This window comes from Somniosus microcephalus, chromosome 1 (assembly GCF_052327205.1).
Source record: "Somniosus microcephalus isolate GS21.2 chromosome 1, FLI_Smic_1.0, whole genome shotgun sequence".
Taxonomy (NCBI): domain Eukaryota; kingdom Metazoa; phylum Chordata; class Chondrichthyes; order Squaliformes; family Somniosidae; genus Somniosus; species Somniosus microcephalus.
In genome coordinates this window covers 20,547,542-20,571,307 of record NC_140987.1, presented here as the reverse complement: position 1 = coordinate 20,571,307, position 23,766 = coordinate 20,547,542, and the positions used below count along the sequence as shown (strand labels likewise).

The 23,766-nt window shown below is 45.4% G+C and overlaps 1 protein-coding gene across 4 annotated transcripts in view; it reads right to left on the bottom strand.

The window, feature by feature from the left end:
- Nucleotides 1-23,766, bottom strand: part of fam193a (family with sequence similarity 193 member A) — a 334,280-nt gene that overhangs the window by 12,775 nt on the left and 297,739 nt on the right. For all 4 annotated transcript variants that reach the window (XM_085973735.1, XM_085973887.1, XM_085973783.1 and 1 more), the window contains 6 exons: nucleotides 18,999-19,253; nucleotides 16,607-16,820; nucleotides 13,794-14,057; nucleotides 7,908-8,190; nucleotides 6,752-6,938; nucleotides 1,434-1,664 (listed from right to left, as the gene is read on the bottom strand). In XM_085973735.1, coding sequence (XP_085829861.1) covers nucleotides 1,434-1,664; nucleotides 6,752-6,938; nucleotides 7,908-8,190; nucleotides 13,794-14,057; nucleotides 16,607-16,820; nucleotides 18,999-19,253 — 1,434 coding nt within the window. The remainder of the gene's footprint in view (nucleotides 1-1,433; nucleotides 1,665-6,751; nucleotides 6,939-7,907; nucleotides 8,191-13,793; nucleotides 14,058-16,606; nucleotides 16,821-18,998; nucleotides 19,254-23,766) is intronic.

Sequence of the window (23,766 nt, the reverse complement as noted above, 5' to 3'; positions counted from 1 at the left end):
AGCAGCAGAAAGGGATGAGAGTAAAACAACGTCGATAATGTGATTAATAGGAATGGAAGATTATCAATAACTGCTATAAACCACCCACACCAGGCGAGCCAGTGGATGGGGAACTGTTTGGGCAGATAAGGATGGCTGCAGAAGGATGTTCCCGATGGCCGGGGAGTCCAGAACCAGGGGTCACAGTCCAAGGATAAGGGGTAAGCTATTTAGGACAGAGATGAGGAGGAATTTCTTCACCCAGAGAGTGGTGCACCTGTGGAATTCTCTATCACAGAAGGCAGTGGAGGCCAATTCATTAAATATATTCAAGAAGGAGTTGGATATATTTCTTAAGGCTAAAGGGATCAAGGGATAGGGGGAGAAGGCAGGGACAGGGTACTGAATTTGGATGATCAGCCATGATCTCATTAAATGGCGGAACAGGCTCGAGGGGCCGAATGGCCTACTCCTGCTCCTATCTTCTATGTATCTATGGAACATCACGATGGGGAGGATTTCAATACCTCACAGGTTGAAAGGACAGAGCCAGGACAACCTGAAGGTGGATTGTATTGTGGATAAATAAAACCTGGCAACAGTAATTGGGCACTGGGACATCTGCAGGACATTGGACCACAAGTTCTACGGACATTGTACTGATAAATGGTGAGGCCATGGAGCGGGATATGGCACTCAGTTTTGGTCACCCTACCTTAAGAAGGATGTAGATATATTATAATGGGTTCAGAGTAGAGCGAGCAGGATGATTCCAGGCCTGGGGGACTGGGTAATGAAGAAAGGTTCAAGCAACTAAACTTATTCTGGCTGGAGAAAAGACGGAGGAGACACATAATACAGGTGCTCATAAGATATCGATGAGGTTGAGGTAAACAAGGTATTTAACTTGGACAACGAGCACAGCGCCAAAGGGCACAAGTACAAGGATGGCGATTAGAAGAAACTTTCCCTCCCACAGGATAGTGGACCTGTGGAACAGACTTCTAGAGGTGGGAGTTTATTTAGGAGCAAACAGCATCTTGGAAAAAGAAGCTGTTGAGAAGGGAGAATGAGGGTTAGAAAGATATTAACACTTAATTTTCCAGGCGGAATTAGGGGAAATAATTTACTGCGCCTAAAATAGGCGATCAACAGGTGGTGCGAGAGGGAAGTCCTTGATACCTGGACTGTGGATGGAATAGCATTAAGGAGCTGAACGCCCATTTCTTTGGACTCCAAGCATTGGCATCACAATCGGGACAAGCACAACAGCTGTACTACAAAGATATAATTCATATGACAATCAAAGAGCGACTATTTATCGCTGTATGACTGAACACCAAAAGCGACCACGTTACTCGTCCGGATCAAAAGCCTAAAGATAAAGCAGTACAGTGGGAACCGACGGCACAGATGTCGCTCTCTCCAGCTTGCGGTACGGAGAAATCGCTTACCTTTCGCTGCTTGTGCCGTGCTCGCTTTGCTGCCCTCGAGCTGCTGACTGGTTTTGATTCTGTGCTATTTATAAACTGTAATAGATCTTCTACTTTTCTATGGTCTACTATCTGCTCTTTCTCGAGGATCTGGTCTGCTTTCTTTGGCTGCTCCTCTTTACGTTTGGTGAGCCGTAAACGGAGCTTCTCCCGCATTTCTGCATAGTTTCTACTCGTTGGCGCAGCAGGTGGCTGAAAGACACGGGCAACAAACGTTCAATTGCAGGCGTCTGCTCCGTTACTGGTTCAGATTAACACAACTAAACAAAGTTAGGGTGGCAGCAAGTTTAAACCACGATGCAGTTACAAATCACGTACCATTCACACTAAATCTGGCACTTAAACTTGGCTACTTTTGCATCTGGAAGCAAAATAAACCACAACAGCAATACTGCTGTGTTGAAGAAGATTGGGTCTACTGTCAATGCAATGAACATCAGATGCACAGTCCTGACAACCTGAGACTATATTATGCAAATTTCTTCTAGCCACCTGTTCATATATACGTACTGGGGTCAAATTCATGAAGAATGTCATGGCTTACAAAAAAAAAACACGCAGTTAAAAGGAGGTAGAAAACTGGCATTTGGGAGCAGGATGTTAATTTGCTGCGTATAATTAATGTTCTTACTCTCTCCCAGGTTTGTGTCGAGTTAGCCAAACTCAGCCGGGGTGGTGCTAAAGGTGCTGCATTTGGCATCAGTTCTGCCCTCTCTTCCCCCCCGCCCCCTCTTATCCCTCGTTAAAGCTAGGATGGCCAGAGCTCCCACTCATGACCACTATCCGGTGACCCCCGCTAGTGCGTGCATGTGTGGTTCGGGATGAGCACAGCGGCTCAGGCTCGGTTGCGATGGCTTCCACAGTTGAATGCCCGCCGACACGGACGAGATTTACACACGAGTAATGGCCCCCTCGGTGAGGTACCGCAGAGCGCCTGTGGAACTGCCCCCCTAGCAAGAAGTCCCCAGCTTCAGGGTAGGATGATGAGCAGAGGAAAAAAATTAACAAAACAAAAAACCCTATATCATCACAAGGACATTTTACAGGAAACTTTGGTTTATCCGGAGGTTGTATGTCCGTAAACCTCACTCTAACGGCAGAAATCAGCAGCCGTTTTGGTTAGGTTTTTTTTCTTCTCCTTGCATTTTTTTTTTAATATAAACTGTGAGGCTCTGGAAAGCATCTCTGTAGCTTAGCAACAGCTTCAGAGACGCTTCCAAGGTATGGGCCGAGTGTTTACAAGCTGTTGCTAAGCAACAGTGTTTGTTGTCAGATACGGAGATGAAAACCTCCATATCCTTCAACATTAGCGCTGGTCTATCCGGAAGTTTTGATAGATCGGCAGCAGCTCGGTCCCGTCGGTGCCGGATATCGGAAAGTTTCCTGTATACGGTTAATTGTTTTACCCAAAAGAATTAAAATGGGGGCTGCCCACCGACCCATGGCCAACTCTTCCCAATTTTGTGCTACAAATATCCAAATCTCTTGAGAATCTAGAGCAGAGAAAGATTGAACACACACGATGCACCTTTCATCATGCAAAAGGTCCATTCTTTTGCTCGATAGTGGAAATCGGAAAAGTTGTAGATTCCGTAATGGTTCAGTGCCTCGGGTGAAATCGCTGATAACTTTCATGCTGTACAGCCAGATTTCTTTGTTACACTTTAAATTTAGGGCAACAGAGCAATCCCTGCGGGTAGCGTCACCTCGCCAGCTCTCAGCTGTAGAGGTGCAAAATTCTGCACAGCATTTGCAATGAAGTCAGCACAGAAACTGCACTGTATTGATTGCATGTGTGTTAAAATTGCTTCACGTTTGGTAGGAGCCCTGGCAGCTCAGCTGGTTAAGACGATGGGTTGCTGAGCAATCCGGAGCAAGGTGGTCCCAAGTTCAATCCCTGGTCAGTGCCGAGTTAGCGGATTGCAAATGGGATGATGGTAGGAGCCCAACCTACCTCTGCGCCCTTGGGATAGGGAGAGGAAAATTGGTCATCTCTGATCTGATCTCTACATAACATGCCTGTGTGTGTTTGACAAACCGTGGATTACCAGCTGGCATCCAGGTTCCCTGTGCTATAAAATTCATAGATTCTTATCGTATCCACAACAAAAAACTGCATACACATTTAAAAATGATTTGACTAAATGCACTAACTATATTCTTAGTTCCCAAAAGAATGAGTCACATTTCCTTCGTATTGATTCCACCCAAAAAACATTTAAAAATACATTTTATAGAGCTTCTTAATTGCTACATTACAATTTCCTGATCTGATATAGTTAACTTGTAAAAAGAAACTTGCTTTGAAAAGTATCTCTAACACTTCACATAAAATTATGAATTAAATAGCCCTTTTGAATGTGGCAAGATCCCACAAACAGCATCACGAATCAAAACATGAGTGCCATGGTATCATAAACACAGGTGGACGGGGGCCTCGACTGAACATTGTAAAGGACGGCACCTCCGACAGTGCAGCATTCTGTCAGTACTGCCTAGATTCTGTGCTCAAGTCCTGGAGTGGGGCTTGAACTCACAAACCTCTGACTCCAACTGAGCTGGGGGGTCACACTTGTATTCAGCTATTGCTTTTCTTTGTTGTTTCCACCTTCTACTATCAGATTCAATCTGCATGATCCTCATCATTGCAAAACACCACGTACCATTCCCTTGCCCAAGTAAACATAGAAGACAGGAGCAGGAGTAGGCCATTCGGCCCCTCGAGCCTGCTCCGCCATTCAATGCGATCATGGCTGATCATCCAAGTTCAGTACCCTGTCCCTGCTTTCTCCCCATACCCCTTGATCCCTTTAGCCTTAAGAAATATATCTAACTCCTTCTTCAATATATTTAATGAATTGGCCTCTACTGCCTTCTGTGGTAGAGAATGCCACAGGTTCACCACTCTCTGGGTGAAGAAATTCCTCCTCATTTCTGTCCTAAATGGCCTACCCCTTATCCTTAGACTGTGACCCCTGGTTCTGGACTCCCCGACCATCGGGAACATCCTTCCTGCATCTAGTCTGTCCAGTCCTGTCAGAATTTTATAAGTTTCAAGCTGCTAGATCAATCTGCAACTCTACTTGGTCCATGCAGTGAAGTGAATGGAGACACAGAGGTTAGGACAAAAATGAACGTGGATTTACAGCACAGAAACAGGCCATTCGGCCCAACAGGTCTAGCCCGGTGTTTGTGCTCCACACGAGCCTCCTTCCACCTTACATTAAAAATGTTTAAATAAAATAGGGACAATATTAATATCGGCAACGCTCACCAAGATTTAGAACAGGGAAGACACTTGATCACACTAAGAACTGAAGTTATATTTGCCACTGTAGGTATAAATGTAGCTCTTTCAAAGAGATTTTTTTGGGTTGGTCATTGGCTTCCTATAAAATATGCACTATTCCATATAAAGACTGAACAGACTGGGACTTTTTTCTCTAGAAAAGAGACTGAGAAGTGACCTTATAGAGGTCTTTAAAATTAGGACAGGGTTTGATAGGTTAGACTCAGAGAAGATGTTTCCACTTGCGGGGAAATCCAAAACTACGGGTCTTAAATATAAAATAGCTATGAATAAATCCAAAAAGAAATTTAGGAGAAACTTCTTTACTCAGAGAGTGGATAGAATGTGGAACTTTCTCAGGTTCTTTTAAGCCATTGGAGTAGAGGGGTCAGGTCGTAAGCTAGAAAACAGACTTCGTTTACAGCTATATTGATCCAGTCGCGCGCGCGCACACTCAGCTTTTACATCAAGGGGCGCTGTTCTAGGAGTCCAATGGGGTAAATTTCCGTCTTCATTGCCTGGGCGGTAATCTGGCAGAGCGGATCGCCTGCCCGTTGTAGATTATTAAAAAAGTGATGAGGTTGTTTCCCCCTGGCTGGAGAGTCTAGAACTAGGGGGCATAGTCTCAGGATGAGGCGTCGGCCATTTAAGTCTGAGATGAGGAGGAATTTCTTCACTCAGAGGGTTGTGAAACTTTGGAATTCTCTACCACAAAGGACTGTGGATGCTGAGTCATCGAGTATATTCAAGCCTGAAATAGATTTTTGGACTCAGTTGGTAGCACACTTGCCTCTGAGTCAGAAGGCTGTGGGTTCAAGTCCCACTCCAGGGACTTGAGCACATAAATCTAGGCTGACACTCCAGTGCAGTGCCGCACTGTCAGAGGTGCCGTCTTTCGGATGCGACGTTAAACCGAGGCTCCATCTGCTCTCTCAGGTGGACGTAAAAGATCCCACGGCACTATTTCGAAGAAGAGTAAGGGAGTTATCCCCGGTGTCCTGGCCAATATTTATCCCTCAATCAACATCACTAGAACAGATTATCTGGTCATTATCACATTGCGGTTTGTGGGAGCTTGCTGTGCGTAAATTGGCTGCCACATTTCCCACATTACAACAGTGACTACATTCCAAAAGTACTTAATTGGCTGTAAAGCGCTTTGAGACGTCCAGTGGTCGTGAAAGGCGCTGTAGAAATGCAAGTCTTTCTTTTTCATGGGGAATCGAGGGATATGGGGGTTGGACGGGAAAGTGGAGTTGAGGTCGAAGATCAGCCATGATGTTATTGAGTGGCAGAGCAGGCTCAAGGGGCTGTATCGCCGACTCCTGCTCCTAACTCTTATGTTAAATTGAGCGGCTTCTACAATGGACGGGTGATTTGCCACCCAGGCAGTGATGACGGAAATGTACTCCTATTACACAGAATGTACAGCACAAAAACAGGCCATTTGTCGCAACTGGCCCATGCCAGTGTCCACACTAGCCTCCTCCCTCTCACCCCATCAGCATAACCATCTATTCCTTTCTCCCTCATGTATTTATCTAGCTTCCCCTTAAATGCATCTATGTTTTTTGCCTCAACTATTCGATGTGGGAGCGAGTTCCACATTCTAACCACTCTCTGGTTAAAGAGGTTTCTCCTGAATACCCCATTGGATTAATCAGTGACTGTCTTATATTTATTGGACTCCCCCGCAAGGTGAAAATATTTTCTGTACCCCTATATCTAAACTAGTCATTGGCTGCTTCAGCAGTGCAGTTCCCTCTTACTACAATAGTAACAGACAGTGGGTCTTCTATCCTCCTCACGAGGTGATAGAAATCCCGTGGAAAAATGCGTATTGTTCCGCTGCGTGACAGTATGCCAGCCTGGTGCCACTGGTCCTCTGAAAGGTTCAGGCGCGCACGTGTGTACAGCGGAATATAATTGGAAGCAAAAGCTGCAGCTCTGTTTGTAATGCTACCCCGCCCCGCCAGCAAGGATCACTCACCCCGCCATGCCCAAAGAATTCACAGTAGCAGCAGTCACAGTACTTTCCTTCCTTCTGATTGGTTGACGTTGAGGTACTAGAGCTGTGTTCCGAGCAGCTGTCTTCGTCCTGGCTCTCTTCCCCATCAAACTGCTGATGATCGTACACATTGCTGCTCTCACACGGGTGTCCCTCGCAGTCTGGGTCACTGCAGAAACATCAAACCAGCCGTTAGACTCGACAACGCACAAGGATGGTAAGAATACAAAAATATTGGGTTCAACCTCTGCCAATTCTCATACCCGCTTATCAAGAGATGCTATTTTTCAAAGCATGTTGCTGGTGATTACTATTCTATAAGTTACGATTTCTCTTCAACCACAGCTCTCCCACACCCGCTCCAACCTTTAGCTTACTCCATTCCATTCCTCTTGTTTCTTTTCCTGATTCTTTTCCTGCCCTGCAAAGCACTCGGAGACGTCTCTCTGTACGTAAAGTTGTCGTAGTTAATTCTAGCCTGACTGCTTTTATATAGTAACTTATTATGTCTCAGTGCTTTGGCACAAGGAATTATTTAGGCAAATGTGGCAACTAATTTAAGCACAGCACTGTCCCACGGAGCAGCAATGTGCAGTTGGTGGTGGTGTTGGGTGAGGGAGGAACGGCAGCTAGGGCGTCAGGAGAACTTTCTTTGAATGGCGTCATGGGATCTTTTACCATCCACCTGAACCAAAGGGACAGGCAGAAGTCACCTCAATTTAATGTCTCATCCAAAGGACGGCACCTCCGACAATGCAGCACTCCCTCAGTCCTGCACGGCAGCATCAGTCTACATTAGGTATTCAGGTGGTTGATGAGTCACTATATTGGGCAACAGGGCTTCAGTGTTAGCCTAATTTACTATGTAAGCGAAAGCAAATGTAGAACAAAGTGGAATGGAATCACGATCAGTTCTACTTCCGGCCCTCTGTCTAATGTCAGTGGCCACAATACACAGAGGTTAACGTTAGACAACATTATCACACCCTTGTAACTCAGCTGCAGTCATTCCTGAAGCACCCACCATGAAATTTACATACGAATCTTGGATTTATTTTGTTCCAGACTTGCTTTACACAACACATTAAATGGGAACTCAAATAACTGTAACAGTCACGGATACATGTCGCGTACTAACCTGCAGACACTGGCTGAAGCACTCACTGAACTTTCTGTAGTAGCTGCAGGGGGTGCAGTTGAGGTTGGACAGAGCCCAGAATGGGGATCGACAAAACCTGGGGCGGTTGAAGCTGTCTTTGGAAAAGGCGAAGTCACAAGGTTAGGCATGTGAGGTGCAGAGGCAGGGGACAGCGGCGTGGGTGTGAGAGATGGAAGAGATGTTAAACCTGTGGGGCTGTTCCTAGGTGCAACTGGCGTGGGATGTCTGTGGTCCTCTTTATCTAAATTGTGGAACACTTCACCTGTACCAAAAGCAAAGCACAAAGGAAGTCAACAACTTGGAACACTACGAATGGAATTGCAGAATACCAACATATTACCACTCTGGGTCAATGTATTTCCTCAAGCACAGAAACACTTAGAAAATAGAAGACATGACAAAATAACAGAACAAATTTTGTGTCGGAAAAACTAAAGTTTAGCGTTAGCTTTCCATATTAAGTCTGCAATTTTTTTTTTTTGCAAGTGACGCCTTGTCTGGCTCTCAACTTCCCAGATGGCCTGTTCTAATCCTTAGGCTGTGGTCACTGTATTTAAAATATTAATTGAAATTGATAGGATAGATATCGAGAAACTATTCCCTCTGGTGGGGGAGTCCAGAACAAGGGGAAGTAATCTTAAAATTAGAGCCAGGCCATTCAGGAATGAAATCAGGAAACACTTTTTCCACACAAAGGTCGTAGAAATCTGGAACTCTCTCCCCCAAATGCTGTGGATGCTGGCGGACAATTGGTGCTTTCACGACTGAGGTAGATAGATTTTTGTTAGGTAAAGGGTATCAAGAGATTTGAAACAAAGGTGAGACAATGGAGCGGAGGTACAGATTAGCCATGGTCGAACTGAATGGCCTACTTCTGTTCCTAATGTTACTCAGCTCCACTTTCTGTAACAGGGTTATTTTTTAACCTGTGCTTTGCCAGGCCAAACACAGTGCAGAGAAGAGAGATCAACAGTGGTGACATGAGGGGCCTAGATGGAGTGGATAGGGAGAACCGATTTCCCCAAGCACAGAGGTCATTAACCAGGGGGCATACATTTAAAGTAATTGGTAAAAGGATTACAGGGAAATTGAGGAGAATTTTTTTTCACCCAGAGGGTGGTGGGGGTCTGGAACTCACTGCCCGAAAGGGTGGTGGAGGCAGAAACCCTCACCACATTTATAAAGTAAGATTAGATATGCACCTGAAGTGCCGTAACCTACAAGGCTACGGACCAAGAGCTAGGAAGTGGGATTAGGCCGGATAGCTCTTTTGTGGCCGGCACAGACACGATGAGCCGAATGGCCTCCTTCTGTGGCGTAAACCTCTGATTCTATGATTTGAACTGAGTCTCCTGCCCACCAGTTGGAGAAGCAAATGTACTGTGGCAGCCACTGAAAACTCCAACACCAAATAAGCTGCAGAATGCGTGGCGATGGACAGCTATGAAGGGGGGAAAGATGGGGAGAAGGGAACAAGAAATTAAAAACAATTCACTTGGTCCTCGCACCACACAGTTTCATAGAGTCAGAACGGCACAGAAGGAAGCCATTCGGCCCATCGAGTCCATGCTGGCTCTCTGTAGAGCAATCCAGTCAGTCCCATTCCCCCGCTCTATCCCCGTAGCCCTGCAAGTTTATTTCCCTCAAGTTCCTATCCAGTCTCCCCTTGAAAACACTGAGTGTCTCCGCTTCCACCACTTCCATCGGCAGCGAGTTCCAGGTCCTCACCACTCGCTGCCTAAAAAAGTTTTCCCTCACGTTCCCCCTGTATCTCTTACCCAAAACCTTAAATCTGTGTCCCCTAGTCCTTGTACCATCAACTAGTGAGAACAGCCTTTCCCCATCTAGCCTATCCAAACCTGTCAATCTTATACACCTCTATCAAATCACCCCTCAACCTCCTTTGCTCTAATGAAAACAAATCCAGCTTCTCCACCCTGTTCTTGTAGCTAAGATCCCCCATCCCCAGAACCATTCTGGTAAATCTCCTCTGCACCCTCTCAAGGGCCTTCACATCTTCCTAAAGTGTGACGACCAGAACTGGGCACAATACTCCAGTTGTGGCCTAACCAGCGCTTTATAAAAGGTTCAGCATAACTTCTCTACTTTTGTACTCAATACCTCTATTTATGAAGCCCAAGATCCCATATGCTTTGCTAACCACTCTCTCAATATGTCCTGCAACCTTCAGGGACCTATGCACATTAACTCCCAGGTCCCTCTGTCCCTGCACACTCTTTAAAACTGTGCCATTAAGTGTATATTGCCTCTCCCTGTTCCTTCTGCCAAAATGCATCATCTCACACTTCTCTGTATTAAATTCCATCTGCCACTTGTCTGCCCATTCTGCTAGCCTTTCTATGTCCTGTTGCAGTCGATTGGTATGATCCTCACAGTTTGCCACACCTCCAAGTTTGGTGTCATCGGCAAATTTAGAAATTCTACTCTGTATTCCAATATCCAGGTCATTTATATATATCAAAAAAGCAGTGGCCCCAGCACTGACCCTTGGGTACGTAGCATAGTGGTTATGTTACTGGACTAGTAATCCAGAGGCCTGGACTAATCATCTGGAGACGGGAGTTCAAATCCCACCACAGCAGCTGGGGAATTTAAATTCAGTAAATTAAATAAATCTGGAATTTTAAAAAGCTAGTATCGGTAATGGTGACCATGAAAATATCAGATTGTCGTTAAAAACCCATCTGGTTCACCAATGCCCTTTTAGGGAAGGAAATCTGCCGCCCTCACCTGGTCTGGCCGATATGTGACTCTAGACCCACATAGTGTATTGGATAAATGTCAAAAAAAAGCTTCATTGATGAAATAGTCTGATCATCAATAGCACAATTAATCGGTTTCCCCAGCACTCATGCACCCTTCGTCTCCTGTTAGACACTACCTTTCCCTTTGTTCTATTGACACAAGTCATTAACCAACTCTGACCCAACTCTCAGGTTCCATGAATGAGAAGAATTGAATCAAATGAAGATAGCAGTGTACGTGGCCCGAGGGTTTCCTGAAGGTGGTGGTGTCTGTCAACTATCTAATAAGACTTGCTTTTGTTTCTTAAAGTGTTGCTGTACCAACTTCTAAGGATTACATCAGTTCAAAGTGCACAAAAGTCTCTGTCTACATGAGCAATAGAGTAGTCGGGTCTGGAGGTGACAAAAGTATGTCTAAGGGTTTCTGTGCCAGTGGGTGCGGAGGTAGAGATGGAGGCAGGCAATGCTATGATGGATAGGGTGTGGGGTTTAAAGCTCAGCCAAGGGTTAAACAGGGCACAGAGGTCGTGAATGGTCTGGTTCAACCAGAGGAGCCAGGGAGGGAGATGCAATCAGTGGCAAGGGAGCGGAGTCTGTGGCAAGGGCCAAAAATGATGATTCAGTGAAATCCCGGTGACAGCACTGTTCTGCTGTATAGAACTGAAACAACATTCACAGATTCTATTTCTGTACAGCAGTCAACTGTGAACTTGACAGGAAATGAATGAAGTTTATATTAAGCTGCAGAGCTAAAAGGAGTTTGATGCACCTTAGCCGTGGTAATAAGTTAGTGAGAATTCAGCCCACAAGTTACTGCAGCTTAATAATTAGGACGTCACTGAGTTGAAGTGTAATTTTTACAATGTACGTAGCCAATAATATCACGTGGTAAGCTGTCGTCTCTTACGTGCACAACGCAAATTTTATTCCACCCACAGGGAACTGCCCAACCAGATCGACCTTCCCCACAGTTGGAAAAAAGATTCAAAAAAGCTGTGTGCTGTTGCTCACCACCAGCTGTAACCACTGCCAATCAAACCCAATATCAGCTGCTGCAGTGTGCACACTACAAGGGCCAAACATCTCGGCACTCAATAGGAAAGAAAGTCTTGCATTTATATAGCGCCTTTCACGACCTCAGGACGTTCCAAAGCACTTTACTTTTGAAGTGTAGTCACTGTAGTAAATGCGGCGGCAAGTTTACGCACAGCAAGCTCCCACATATAGCAACTGAAATAATGACCGGATCATCTGTTTTTTTTTTAATAATTCATTCTGGCTGACGGGTAAATGTTGGCCAGGACACCGGGGAGAACTCGCCTGGCTCTTCTTTATGGGAGAGCAGACGGTTTAATGTCTCAACTGAAAGACGGCATCTCTGACAAGTGGCTCAACTCAATTTTTCTGGCTTTGCACCTCCAACAGTGCAGCGCTGCACTGGGAATGTCAGCCTAGATTATGCCGATCGTCAGGGAGTCCAGAACCAGGGGTCACAGTCTAAGGGTAAGGGGCAAGCCATTTAGGACTGAAATGAGGAGGAATTTCTTCACCCAGAGAGTGGTGAACCTGTGGAATTCTCTGCCACAGAGGGCGGTGGAGGCCAGTTCATTAAATATATTCAAGAAAGAGTTGGATATATTTCTTACGGCTAAAGGGATCAAGGGATATGGGGAGAAGGCAGGGACAGGGTACTGAATTTGGATGATCAGCCATGATCTCATTGAATGGTGGAGCAGGCTCGAGGGGCCGAATGGCCTACTCCTGCTCCTATCTTCTATGTTTCTATGCGCTCAAGTCTCTGGAGTGGGACTTGAACCCACAATCTTTCTGACTCAGCGGTAAGAGTGCTCCCACTGAGGCACGCCTGACACCTTGCTACACTACGCACAATACAAAGGGAAACACCTTGGTTCTCAACACGCACAAGTATCCAGTCAGTACGATGCCGTGCCATTGAAGCCCACTCCCCAAAAGAAAAGACTGCTCTATACGGGTTCTCCCCAGCAGATCGACACATTCATCTGCTGAGTAGCTGAACCCTACAGCTGATCATTGGGATGGCAGGAGGGGCACTGCCGTTTGACTCAACAACCCTGGGTGAGGGAAAGGAAGACGGGAATCAATCCACAGCCAGAGTTCTTGGCCATAATTGCTATCCAGCACCTCATACCGGTACCGGAAGTGCGTGGGTGCGCCTGTCAAAAGGAGGACAGGACTAGACTCAACTGTGGCGGCTCCAGTTGTGAAAACTAACACACAAAGAATAGCCATTTGGAAAAGGTACTCGGGTCTGCCTGACACTTCTGGAAACTGAGCCCTAGCAAGCTCTTAACCCTTCAATAGATCAATCCTAGGAGGAGAGATTGAGGAGACTAGGCCTATATTCCCTAAAGTTTAGAAAAATGAGGGGTAATCTCATTGAAACATACAAAATTCCTAAAAGGCTCGACAGGGTTGGGGATAGTCTCGAACTGGGGGTCGCAGTCTCAGAATAAGGGGTCGGCCATTTAGGCCCGAGAGAAGGAGAAGTTTCTCCAGTCAGAGGGTTGTGAATCTTTGCAATTCTCTACTCCAGAAGGCTGTGGTTGCTCAGTCATTGAGTACATTCAAGGCTTAGATCGATAGATTTTTAGATACTAAGGGAATCAACCGATATTGGGATAGGGCGGGAAGTGGAGTTGAGGTAGAAGATCAGCCATGATCTTATTGAATGGCGGAGCAGGCTCGAGGAGCCGAATGGCCTACTCCTGCTCCTAATTCTTAAGTTCTTAAAGAGAGGAGAGAACTGGTAACAAATGGGAAAACGATTAAAAAGAAAAGACAATCTGTACTAGACAAAATACCCATCATTAAAAACTAAGCCTTTTGATTGTTTGAATCAAAACACATTGGAATATACATTGTATAAAAGAGCCCTCAAAGAAAACCTGCATAACTCGAATATAATAATCTATAGACTCAGCTGAAGTTAAACTCTTGAGAAAGTGGAAATAACAATAGAAAATGCTGGAAAAACTCAGCAGGCCAGGCAACATCCGTGGAGAGAGAAAGAGAGTCAACGTTTCGGGTCGAAACCCTTCAGAAAGTGGGTTGGTTTTACCTAGTGATGTAGGCCTTTTGGATGAAACCTTAAACTGATTGGAGCTAGATTGCACAGTAGTGGCTGTAGATGAGACAGAGGAGGTGGCTGAGGAGGTTGCCATGACGACTTTGTTTGTGTCCATGGAGGCAGGGGGGTTGTAGAGACATTTTTTCCTTGCTGCAGGTTTTTTCTCCTTGGTATCGGTGACAGCAGTGTCTGTGCTGGTTGTGGGAGGAAGTGCTTCGGGCCGAATCTCTGGCAGTGGTGACCCCAACATGTCACCTGTGGAACAAGGACAAATATAGATGGTAAACATTGCAAACTCTTCCCGCACGTTTACCAAATTGCCTAGGACTGCAATATCTTCACGGTGATCTTAACTTCAGACCACGTTTTGGAAATGTTATTACTTTTCAGATTAAAAAAAAAAAATCTATTAATTTTATTTCTCTCTAGTGATGAGACAGCCACATAGCAGGCCTATAACGATATAGGCTAGATACTGAGGCTATCGCTTTCCTAGGAAGACTTTTTACTGTCTGGGAAAGTGAATGTTCAAGTATGGATTTTTTTAAAATTCACTCACAGGATGTGGGCATCACTGGCAAGGTCAGCATTTATGGTCCATTCCCAATTGCCATTGAGAAGGTGGTGGTGAGCCCGTGTGGTGAAGTGCTGTTAGGGAGGGAGTACCAGGATTTTGACCCAGCGACGATGAAGGAACGGCGATATATTGCCAAGTCAGGATGGTGTGCGACTTGGAGGGGAACTTGGAGGTGGTGTTCCCACAACACATTGGAACGTACGTTGTATAAAAGAGCACTCGTAAAGGAAACCTCTGATATAATAACCTACAGTGGATACAGTGCCATCCTTTTGAGAAGGAACTCAACAAGTTCCATGGGAACAATGATATTAGGGCGCACGAGGGGGTTATGTGGGTTAATTAAATCTGCTTAGTGATGTATCATAAGTAACCATGGTCTCGTGCAGCTTGCTCAGTTGACTTGTAGAATTGGTGAGGAATTTCCTCGAGTTTCCTTCTCTCCACACAATGAAATTGGCTGCCGGGTTTATTGTTAATTCTGTCCCCTCCACGGAGGGCAGTGCACAAGGTCGCACCATCTAGTGGCTGGAATGACCACTGATAAGCCAAACCCTCGTTTCTCGCCCTTCTTTTCGTAAGTCTGTCATTTAATTTGTGATAAACACAAGTGGAAGGAAAATTGATCAAGTTTCGCACGGAGACAGCAGGGTAGTGGGAAACACACACTCAACAAATAATCACACTTTTGTGGAGGGTGGGTGGGTGGAACTTTGTGCTCGTTTTGCAGCTGAGGTGAGGGAACACTGGGTTCATTTAAGAACCAACTGCATGCTGCAAAGGGAAGAAAGTGGAGTTGGTATTCTGGGAGAGTAAGTGGAATGAAGGGCCCTTTTCACCTGAACCTATCTTGCAGATTTTTACTATAAAAACAGAAAATGCTGGAAATACTCAGCAGGTCAGGCAGCATCTGTGGAGAGAGAAAGAGAGTTAACGTTTCAGGTCAATGACCTTTTGTCAGAACTGGAGAAAGTTAGAGATGTAACAGACTTCAAGCAAGTGCAGGAGAAGGGAAAGGGAGGTGGGGGGGGGGGGGAAAGAGGAGGAAAGAACAAAAGGGAAGGTCTGTGATAGGGTGGAAGGCAGGAGTGATTAAATGACAGATTTCCAACATCAGCAGTTTTTTGCTTTTGTGTTGTTGCAGATTTTACTGTTGGGTAATGAAACACTTTCCATTTCCGGCATTCAGTCAGCATCAAGCCCACCCAGGTCAGGAATAGCAGAGCCAGAGAGAGAGTAAATCTCTCACTCTACCCCTCACAACGTATCTCAGCTCCAGCCTCAGAAGGACACCCCTCTACTGCACGACTGTCACTTGTTTCCATTTCCCACACCAGTCATCCTGTGTCCCCTCTCTCAGTAAGGTTGCTATTTTAGTGCCCGATATGGGGAAGTTTTGCGCTGTAGGCACATGCCCACAGGAGTTGGACAGAGACTGCCTAAACTCACCACGCATACGATCTTTACAGTAAGCTGACAGAGAGGGGACCTTCATCCAACAGCCTGGGCTGGATTTTAATCCCGGACCAAGAGAATAAAGGACAGTGTTTGACCCAATGTCCCCACCTGGTTACTTATTATAATAACATTTAAAAAGAAAATGGATACAGGAGAATCATAGACTAGTACGAGAAGGAGGCCATTTGGCCCATTGAGTCTGCGCCGGCTCGTTCGAAGAGCAATCCAGTTAGTCCCACTCCCCCTGCTCTTCCCCATATCCCTGCAATTTTTTCTCCTTCAAGTATTTCTCCAATTCCCTTTTGAAGGCTACTATTGATCTGTTTCCACCACCCTATCAGGTACTGCATTCCAAATCCTAACCACTCGTTGCGTTAAAAAAGTTTTCCCTCTGGTTCTTTTGCCAATCACCTTAAATCTGTGTCCTCTCATTATCGAACCTTCAGCCATTGGAAACAGTTTCTCTTTATTTACTCGATCTAAATCCGTCATGATTTTAAACACCTCTATCAAATCTCCACTTATTTCCCCTTAGAGCAGAGAAGGCTAAGTTTCGAGTGTGCTCTCTGCTCCAGTAAAATACATTTCGAGTGTGAAGTTTTTCCAGAGACAGTGCGGAGAAATTTCAAAATATGCGCATTATATTCAAAGTTACACCAAGAGGGCGACATCATCATATAATAATCAATCGAGCAGCAGTAATTGACAGAATTGTGTTGAAGGGTTTCTTGCCTTCAAGTGAATCGAAGTGTAAAGGGCAGCTCCTTACCAGATAATGTTTCTGGAAGGAAAGCAGCAGGGTTCCATGGCTTGTCCCCGTTTATTAGTTCTGATCCCCAGAGACTTGCCAATTTATGGGACGTAAGGAGCGGGTTGTTCCAGTCAGTACTGCCAAAACAACTTGGGTAGATGTGGTCCTGGAGGGAAGCATTGAACACCTGATGTTTGCTCGTGTGATTGGGAGGTGGGGCTGACGGAAGAGTCTGCAAAGCAAAGCAAGATGACGCGGTTACAATTATTCACTCTACGACACATCATTCTCTAACTTGCACGCTCAAGCCGCTACCGGGCCAGGTGTGAGGATTTGAATGGCAAACCATCTACTTATATGGGCTGACAAATTAGTGATGGTCACAAGTCTCCATCCCACCAGTCTCAGGTGATATCAAAAAATGTGTCACAATTTATTTTCTTGGCTTCATAGTGGAGATGCACAACTGTTATAACCGGTATTTGTACTTTTGAAACACGTTCTGTAGTATCTTTTCTAAAGAAAAAAACGCAGACCTTATAGAGAGAAAGAAAAACTGGCGTTCACACAGCGCCTTGTCTCATCTTTCAGAAATACCACAAAGCTCTACCCGTGCAATGAACTGCTTTGAAGTGCAGTTACGGTTCTTTATGCACATCAAGAAAGCAATGAGATGACTGATCAGTTAATCTGATTGGTGTGTTGAGGGAAGGTTGTTGGCCAGGACACTTACAGAATACTCTGCTCTTTGAGTGATGCACAGGGCTCTTTAATCTCCACAGAAACAGGTGTGACAAAGGTCAGACCTCTTCCAAAGATCTGCATCTCTGACAATGCAGCACTTGCACAGGACTGCGCGAGAGTGTCAGCCTCAGTTTAGAATGTTTTTAATTGTTTCGTTGCTCCAGAATATGGCCGTCGCTGACAAGGCTGCATCTGTTGGCTATCCCGAGAAGGTGGTCATGGGCCTTCTCCTGGAAGCGCTGCGTTCCTTGCGATAGTGCTTCTACTATTGGAACAGGAGGAGGTCATTCGGCCCCTCGAGCCTGTTCCGTCACTCAATGAAATCGTGGCTGATATGTATCCCAACTCCATGCACCCGCCTTGGTTCCATATCCCTTAATACCCTTGGCTAGCAAAAATCTACTGATCTAAGCTTTAAAATTATTAGCCGAGCGATCATCTACTGCTTTTTGTGGGAGAGAGTTCCACACTTCTACCATCCGATGTGTGTCGAAGTGTTTCCCAAATTCTCTCCTGAATGGCCTGGCTCTGATTTTAAGGTTATGTCCCCTTGTCCTCGACTCTCACACCCGTGGGAAAAGTTTCTCTCTAGCAACCCTATCAATGCCATTCAAAATCCTAATAACCTCAATCACATCAACCCTTTAGCCTTCTAAATTGCAGGGAATGCAAGCCTAGTTTATGTAATCTCTCCTCATAATCTAACCCTTGAAGTCCCGGTACCATGGTGTTAGCTCAGAACTGGAAATTCGCACTTGATGTATAGATGGATGTCTAACATTCAGATAATTGTTCCCTCAGCCTAATAAACCAAACTCTAAATTTAAGGTAAATGCACAATTTTAAGAACATAAGAATTAGGAGCAGGAGTCGGCCACACGGCCCCTCGAGCCTGCTCCGCCATTCAATAAGATCATGGCTGATCTTCGACCTCAACTCCACTTTCCCGCCCGATCCCCATATCCCGTGATTCCCCTAGAGTCCAAAAATCTATCGATCTCAGTCTTGAATATACTCAACGATTCAGCATCCACAGCCCTCTGGGGTAGAGAATTCCAAAGATTCACAACCCTCTGAGTGAAGAAATTCCTCCTCAGCTCAGTCTTAAATGGCCGACCCCTTATCCTGAGACTATGCCCCTAGTTCTAGACACTCCAGCCAGGGGGAACAATCTCTCAGCATCTACCCTGTCAATCCCCCTCGGAATCTTGTATGAGAGCACCTCTCATTCTTCTAAACTCCAGAGAGTATAGGCCCATTCTACACAATCTCTCCACATAGGACAACCCTCTCATCCCAGGAATCAATCTAGTTTTTTTTAAAAGAGAGAATGACAAAGAACTGAGAGCAATGTTAAAGCAGATTTGCACAGTTTAATAATAGACTCCTCTTAAGAAGCAAGCATATCAGGAATGCTAATACTCAGTGACATATCTATGGGGAATTTCAGCTTCTTGCCAAATCATCGTTAGCAACAGCGTAGCCACTTGCTAGGTATTAAGCTGAAAACAAGCGGCGAACCCTAAATACGATGCACATCAAACCTGTACAGCGGTTCTGTGCACAAAGATTAAATGCATTTCAAGATAAAATCATTCAGAAAGGTACCCGAGTACAAACCAAATGAAGAAAATCTGCCCCTTCCCGCAGCAGGGCGAAGCCTTACCTTGTTGTGCGTGAACGGCGGAGTTGTTGCGTACAGGGTTGGGTGGAGGAGAGGTCGAGGCAGGTGAGGGATGGTGTGCAGTGGTAAATGCCCATGGATGTGGGGGTAGAGGTGAAGAGCGGGGTGGGAAGGTTTCTCTGTCGGTAGAAACTGGTGGCCGCTGGGTAGACGCCCTGCTGCAAGTGCGGATGTGTTCAGGCCAGAGGCTTCTTGCTTGCAGACATGGCATTCACAAACATTCTGAACCTGGTCAGCCTTCGGAAGAAGAGTAAACATTTTTAGCGGCTTAATCTGATGGCAAATACATTTTTAAGGCATGCCTTGGATTGGAGTGACCCCACAATAAGACAGGCTTGCATTTATATAGCGCCTTTCACGACCACCGGACATCCCAAAGCGCTTTACAACCAATGAAGTACTTTTGAAGTGTAGTCACTGTTGTAATGTAGGAAACGCAGCAGCTCATTTGCACACAGCAAGATCCCACACACAGCAATGCGATAATGACCAGATAATCTGTTTTTTGTGATGTTGATTGATGGATAAATATTGGACAGGACACTGGGGAGAGCTCCCCTGCTCTTCTTCGAAAGTGTGTCATGGGATCTTTTATGTCCACCTGAGCGCGCAGACAGGGCCTCGGTTTAACGTCTTATCCGAAAGACAATGGACGGGATGCCATACCTGAGGGGGTGGCCAGACAGTTCGAGCAGGATGGCAACGGTGCAAGGAGTTCTCATTAACTGCTTGGTTATGATAGCACGGCACCAGGCCGTACAAAACCGCCTGGTATCTTTGTCATACACCCGAGATGCAGCAGAGATTTACTCATACAAGCATGGCAGCACACTGTATCCAGGCGATACCAGCAGGGCAAGCGATTCGACACAGGATCCAAGATCCCATGGCAAATCCTGCGAACCTTGCACAAAAAGACACGGCGGAAAGGAAAGTGCTGGTTTCCGAGTGGATCTGAGAAACAACAAATCATTTGCCTTCGACATCAACAATGTTTTTATCTTCTCAATTTTTTCTCTCCCAGACTTTTACTGGTTGACATATTGGTGCAGTTATTCTTACACTGATGCAATGAGTCTGCTGATATTGTACAAATTGGTATATCAAGATTTACACACTAAAGGATCAGGCTGCTTGATTGGCAGTGGTCATGGAGGGATTTTTACCAAGAAGGGCACCCTATCAGGTCTGAGAGTGCCATTAGGTTGGAATATTATCCATGTGCCATTGGGAGCGAACATCAATAGCATCTTGAGGGACAGTCTTTACAGTAGAAGACACTAAGAATATCCCAACACTGGACAAACAGGGGGCTATGGGGGGGGGGGGGGGGGAGGAGCTAAACACGATCAAAATCACTAAGGAAGTGGTACTCGGTAAAATAATGGGACTCAAGGCGGATAAATCACCTGGACCTGATGGCTTACATCCTAGGGTCTTGAGGGAAGTGGCGGTAGGGATTGTGGATGCATTGGTAATAATTTTCTAAAACTCCCTGGACTCAGCAAAGGTCCTGGCAGACTGGAAAACTGCTAATGTAACACCCTTATTTAAAAAGGGCAGTAGACAGAAGGCTGGAAACTATAGACCGGTTAGCCTCACATCTGTGGTAGGTAAAATATTGGAGTCCATTATTAAGGAGACAGTAACAGGACATTTGGATAATAATTTAATAGGACAAAGTCAGCATGGTTTTATGAAGGGGAAGTCATGTTTGACAAATTTGCTGGAGTTCTTTGAGGAAGTAACATATAGGGTGGATAAAGGGGAACCAGTGGACGTAGTGTATTTAGACTTCCAAAAGGCTATTGACAAGGTGCCACACAAAAGATTATTGCTTAAGATAAAAAATCACGGGATTGGGGGTAATATTCTGGCATGGATAGAGGATTGGCTATCTAACAGAAGGCAGAGAGTTGGGATAAATGGTTCATTCTCAGACTGGCAATCAGTAACTAGTGGTGTTCCGCAGGGGTCAGTGCTGGGTCCCCAACTCTTTACAATCTATATTAACGATTTGGAGGAGGGGACCGAGTGTAACATATCAAAGTTTGCAGATGATACTAAGATGGGAGGGAAAGTAGTGAGTGAGGAGGACATAAAAAACCTGCAAGGGGACATAGACAGGCTAAGTAAGTGGGCAGAGATTTGGCAGATGGAATACAATACTGGAAAGTGTGAGGTTATGCACTTTGGCAGGAAAAAAATCATAGAGCAAGTTATTATCTTAATGGCAAGAAACTGGAAAGTACTGAAGTACAAAGGGATCTGGGGGTCCTGGTGCACGAAACTCAAAAGGTTAGTATGCAGGTGCAGCAAGTGATTAAGAAGGCCAATGGAATGTTGGCTTTCATTGCTAGGGGGATAGAATATAAAAATAGGGAGGTATTGCTTCAGTTGTACAAGGTATTGGTGAGACCGCACCTGGAATACTGCGTACAGTTTTGGTGTCCATACTTAAGAAAGGACATACTTGCTCGCGAGTCAGTACAAAAGGTTCACTCGGTTAATCCCGGGGATGAGGGGGTGGACATATGAGGAGAGGTTGAGTAGACTGGGACTCTACTCATTGGAGTTCAGAAGAATGAGGCGCGATCTTATTGAAACATACAAGATTGTGAAGGGGTTGGATCGGGTGGATGCGGGGAGGATGTTCCCGATGATGGGTGAAACTAGAACTAGGGGGCATAGTCTTAGAATAAGGGGCTGCTCTTTCAAAACTGAGATGAGGAGGAACTACTTCACTCAGAGGGTGGTAGGTCCATGGAATATGCTGCCCCAAAAAGCTGTAGGAGCTACATCATTACATAAATTTAAAACAGAAATAGACAGTTTCCTAGAAGTAAAGGGAATAAAGCGTTATGGGGAGCGGGCAGGAATGTGGACATGAGTCTAGGTTCGGACCGGTCATGGCCCTGTGGGTAGCGGAGCGGGCCCAGGGGCCGTGTAGCCTGATCCTGCTCCTATTTCGTGTGTCTAATTCTGTTAGATTCAGGAGATGGTTCTGTGATAGTAGATTGGCAGTTAGGATCAGATCAGCCATGATCTTATTGAATGGCGGAGCAGGCTCGAGGGGCCGATTGGCCTACTCCTGCTCCTATTTCTTATGTTCTTAGAATCCATGCTGTTGATGACTTCTGCTATTTAATGAGGTGAGGTTAACTGATGAATAAAGGGCAAAATTCTCAGTTCATTAAAGTACAATTAAACTATAATGGGGACAGCTTAATAATTGATACAACTGCACAATTTTATTCCAAAGGACATTCCCAATTTAACAGCCATCAACTACACTACGTGTTTGTAAGAACAAAAAAATCGATGTCTATTGTTCTCCCTGCAGAAACTAAATGCTTTCTGCCGTAATTATTCTGAGAAAAGGATCAAGGTTTTATCACAACACCTACTATTTGCAGTTGTATAGCACCTTTAACGTAATATAGCGCCTCAAACAAGTGGAAATAACTGAAGATTAATGGGGGGCGTGGGGCGGGGTGACGAATGGAAAATTGGATAAATACTTGAAGGAGGAAAAAATTGCAGGGGTGTGGGGAAAGAGCCGGGGAGTGGAACTAAATGGATTGCTCTTTGAGTCTTGTGTAGACTCAATGGCCTCCTTCTGTGCTGCACTATTCTATGAAAGATCGAAGAGTTACGTTTGAGGACGCTTTTGAAGGAGGGGTGAGAGGTAACAAGTCGGGGAGGCCGAGAGAGATGGAAGCTCTGTGGCTGACAGTGGAGCAGAGGGAAGAAAAGACTGAAAGGAGGCCAGAGTTGGAATCAGGGGGGGGGGGGGGGGGGGGGGGGTGGCGGGGGCATTGCTGGATTGCAGGGCCCAAGAAGGTTGCACAGGTAGGGAAAGGCGAGGTCAAGGAAGAGCTTGTAGATTACATATAGAATCACATAGAATTTTACAGCTCAAAAACCGGCCATTCTGCCAACTGCTCTATGCTCATGTTTATGCTACACACAAGGCTCCTCCCACCCTACTTCTTCTCACCCTATCAATATATCCTTCTATTCCTTTCTCCCTCATGTACTTGTCTAGTTTCCCCCTTCAATGTGTCTATGCTATTTGCCTCAACTACTCCATGTGGGTACAAGTTGCACATTCTAACCACTCTCTGGATAAAGTTTCTCCTGAATTCCCTATTGGATTTATTAGTGACTGTTTACACTGTAAATTAGGGCAAGGATGTTGAAATCAAGCGGTTAGTGGATGGGGATCCAATGAAGGTTTGAGGAGGAGTAGGACGATAGGGGAGCGAGGCCAATTGCACAGTAGAATTTGGGCAATAGGCTTTTGGACAATTTGTAAATTGAAGAATGGAACACGGGAGGCCTGGAGAAATCAAGTCTGAAGGCGACAAGGGTTACATTAACAGTGTGGAAGGAGATGGGCGATGGAAATAGGAGTCGTCGTGATAGCTAGGAGGAGGAATTCCAAGAAACTGGGGCTGTGCACTGTCAGGCGAAGTCTCCGAGAGCAGCCAAGGAGAACGATGGAGTCAGGGAACGGTGAAGGATAGTTTAGGTCTTGCCAATGTTAAGTTGAAAGCTGTTCTTCCTCAGCCTGCACTTAATACTGATTAAGCATTGATTAAAATTGGACAATGGTGGTTCAGTATGTCCAGGGATGAGGAGCTTTAGTTGTCAGGATACACTTGAGAAATTGGGACTCCTTTCATTAAAGCAGCGAAGATTAAGAGATCTGATGGAAGGTTTGAAAGTTTGTGAAGGACTCGATGAG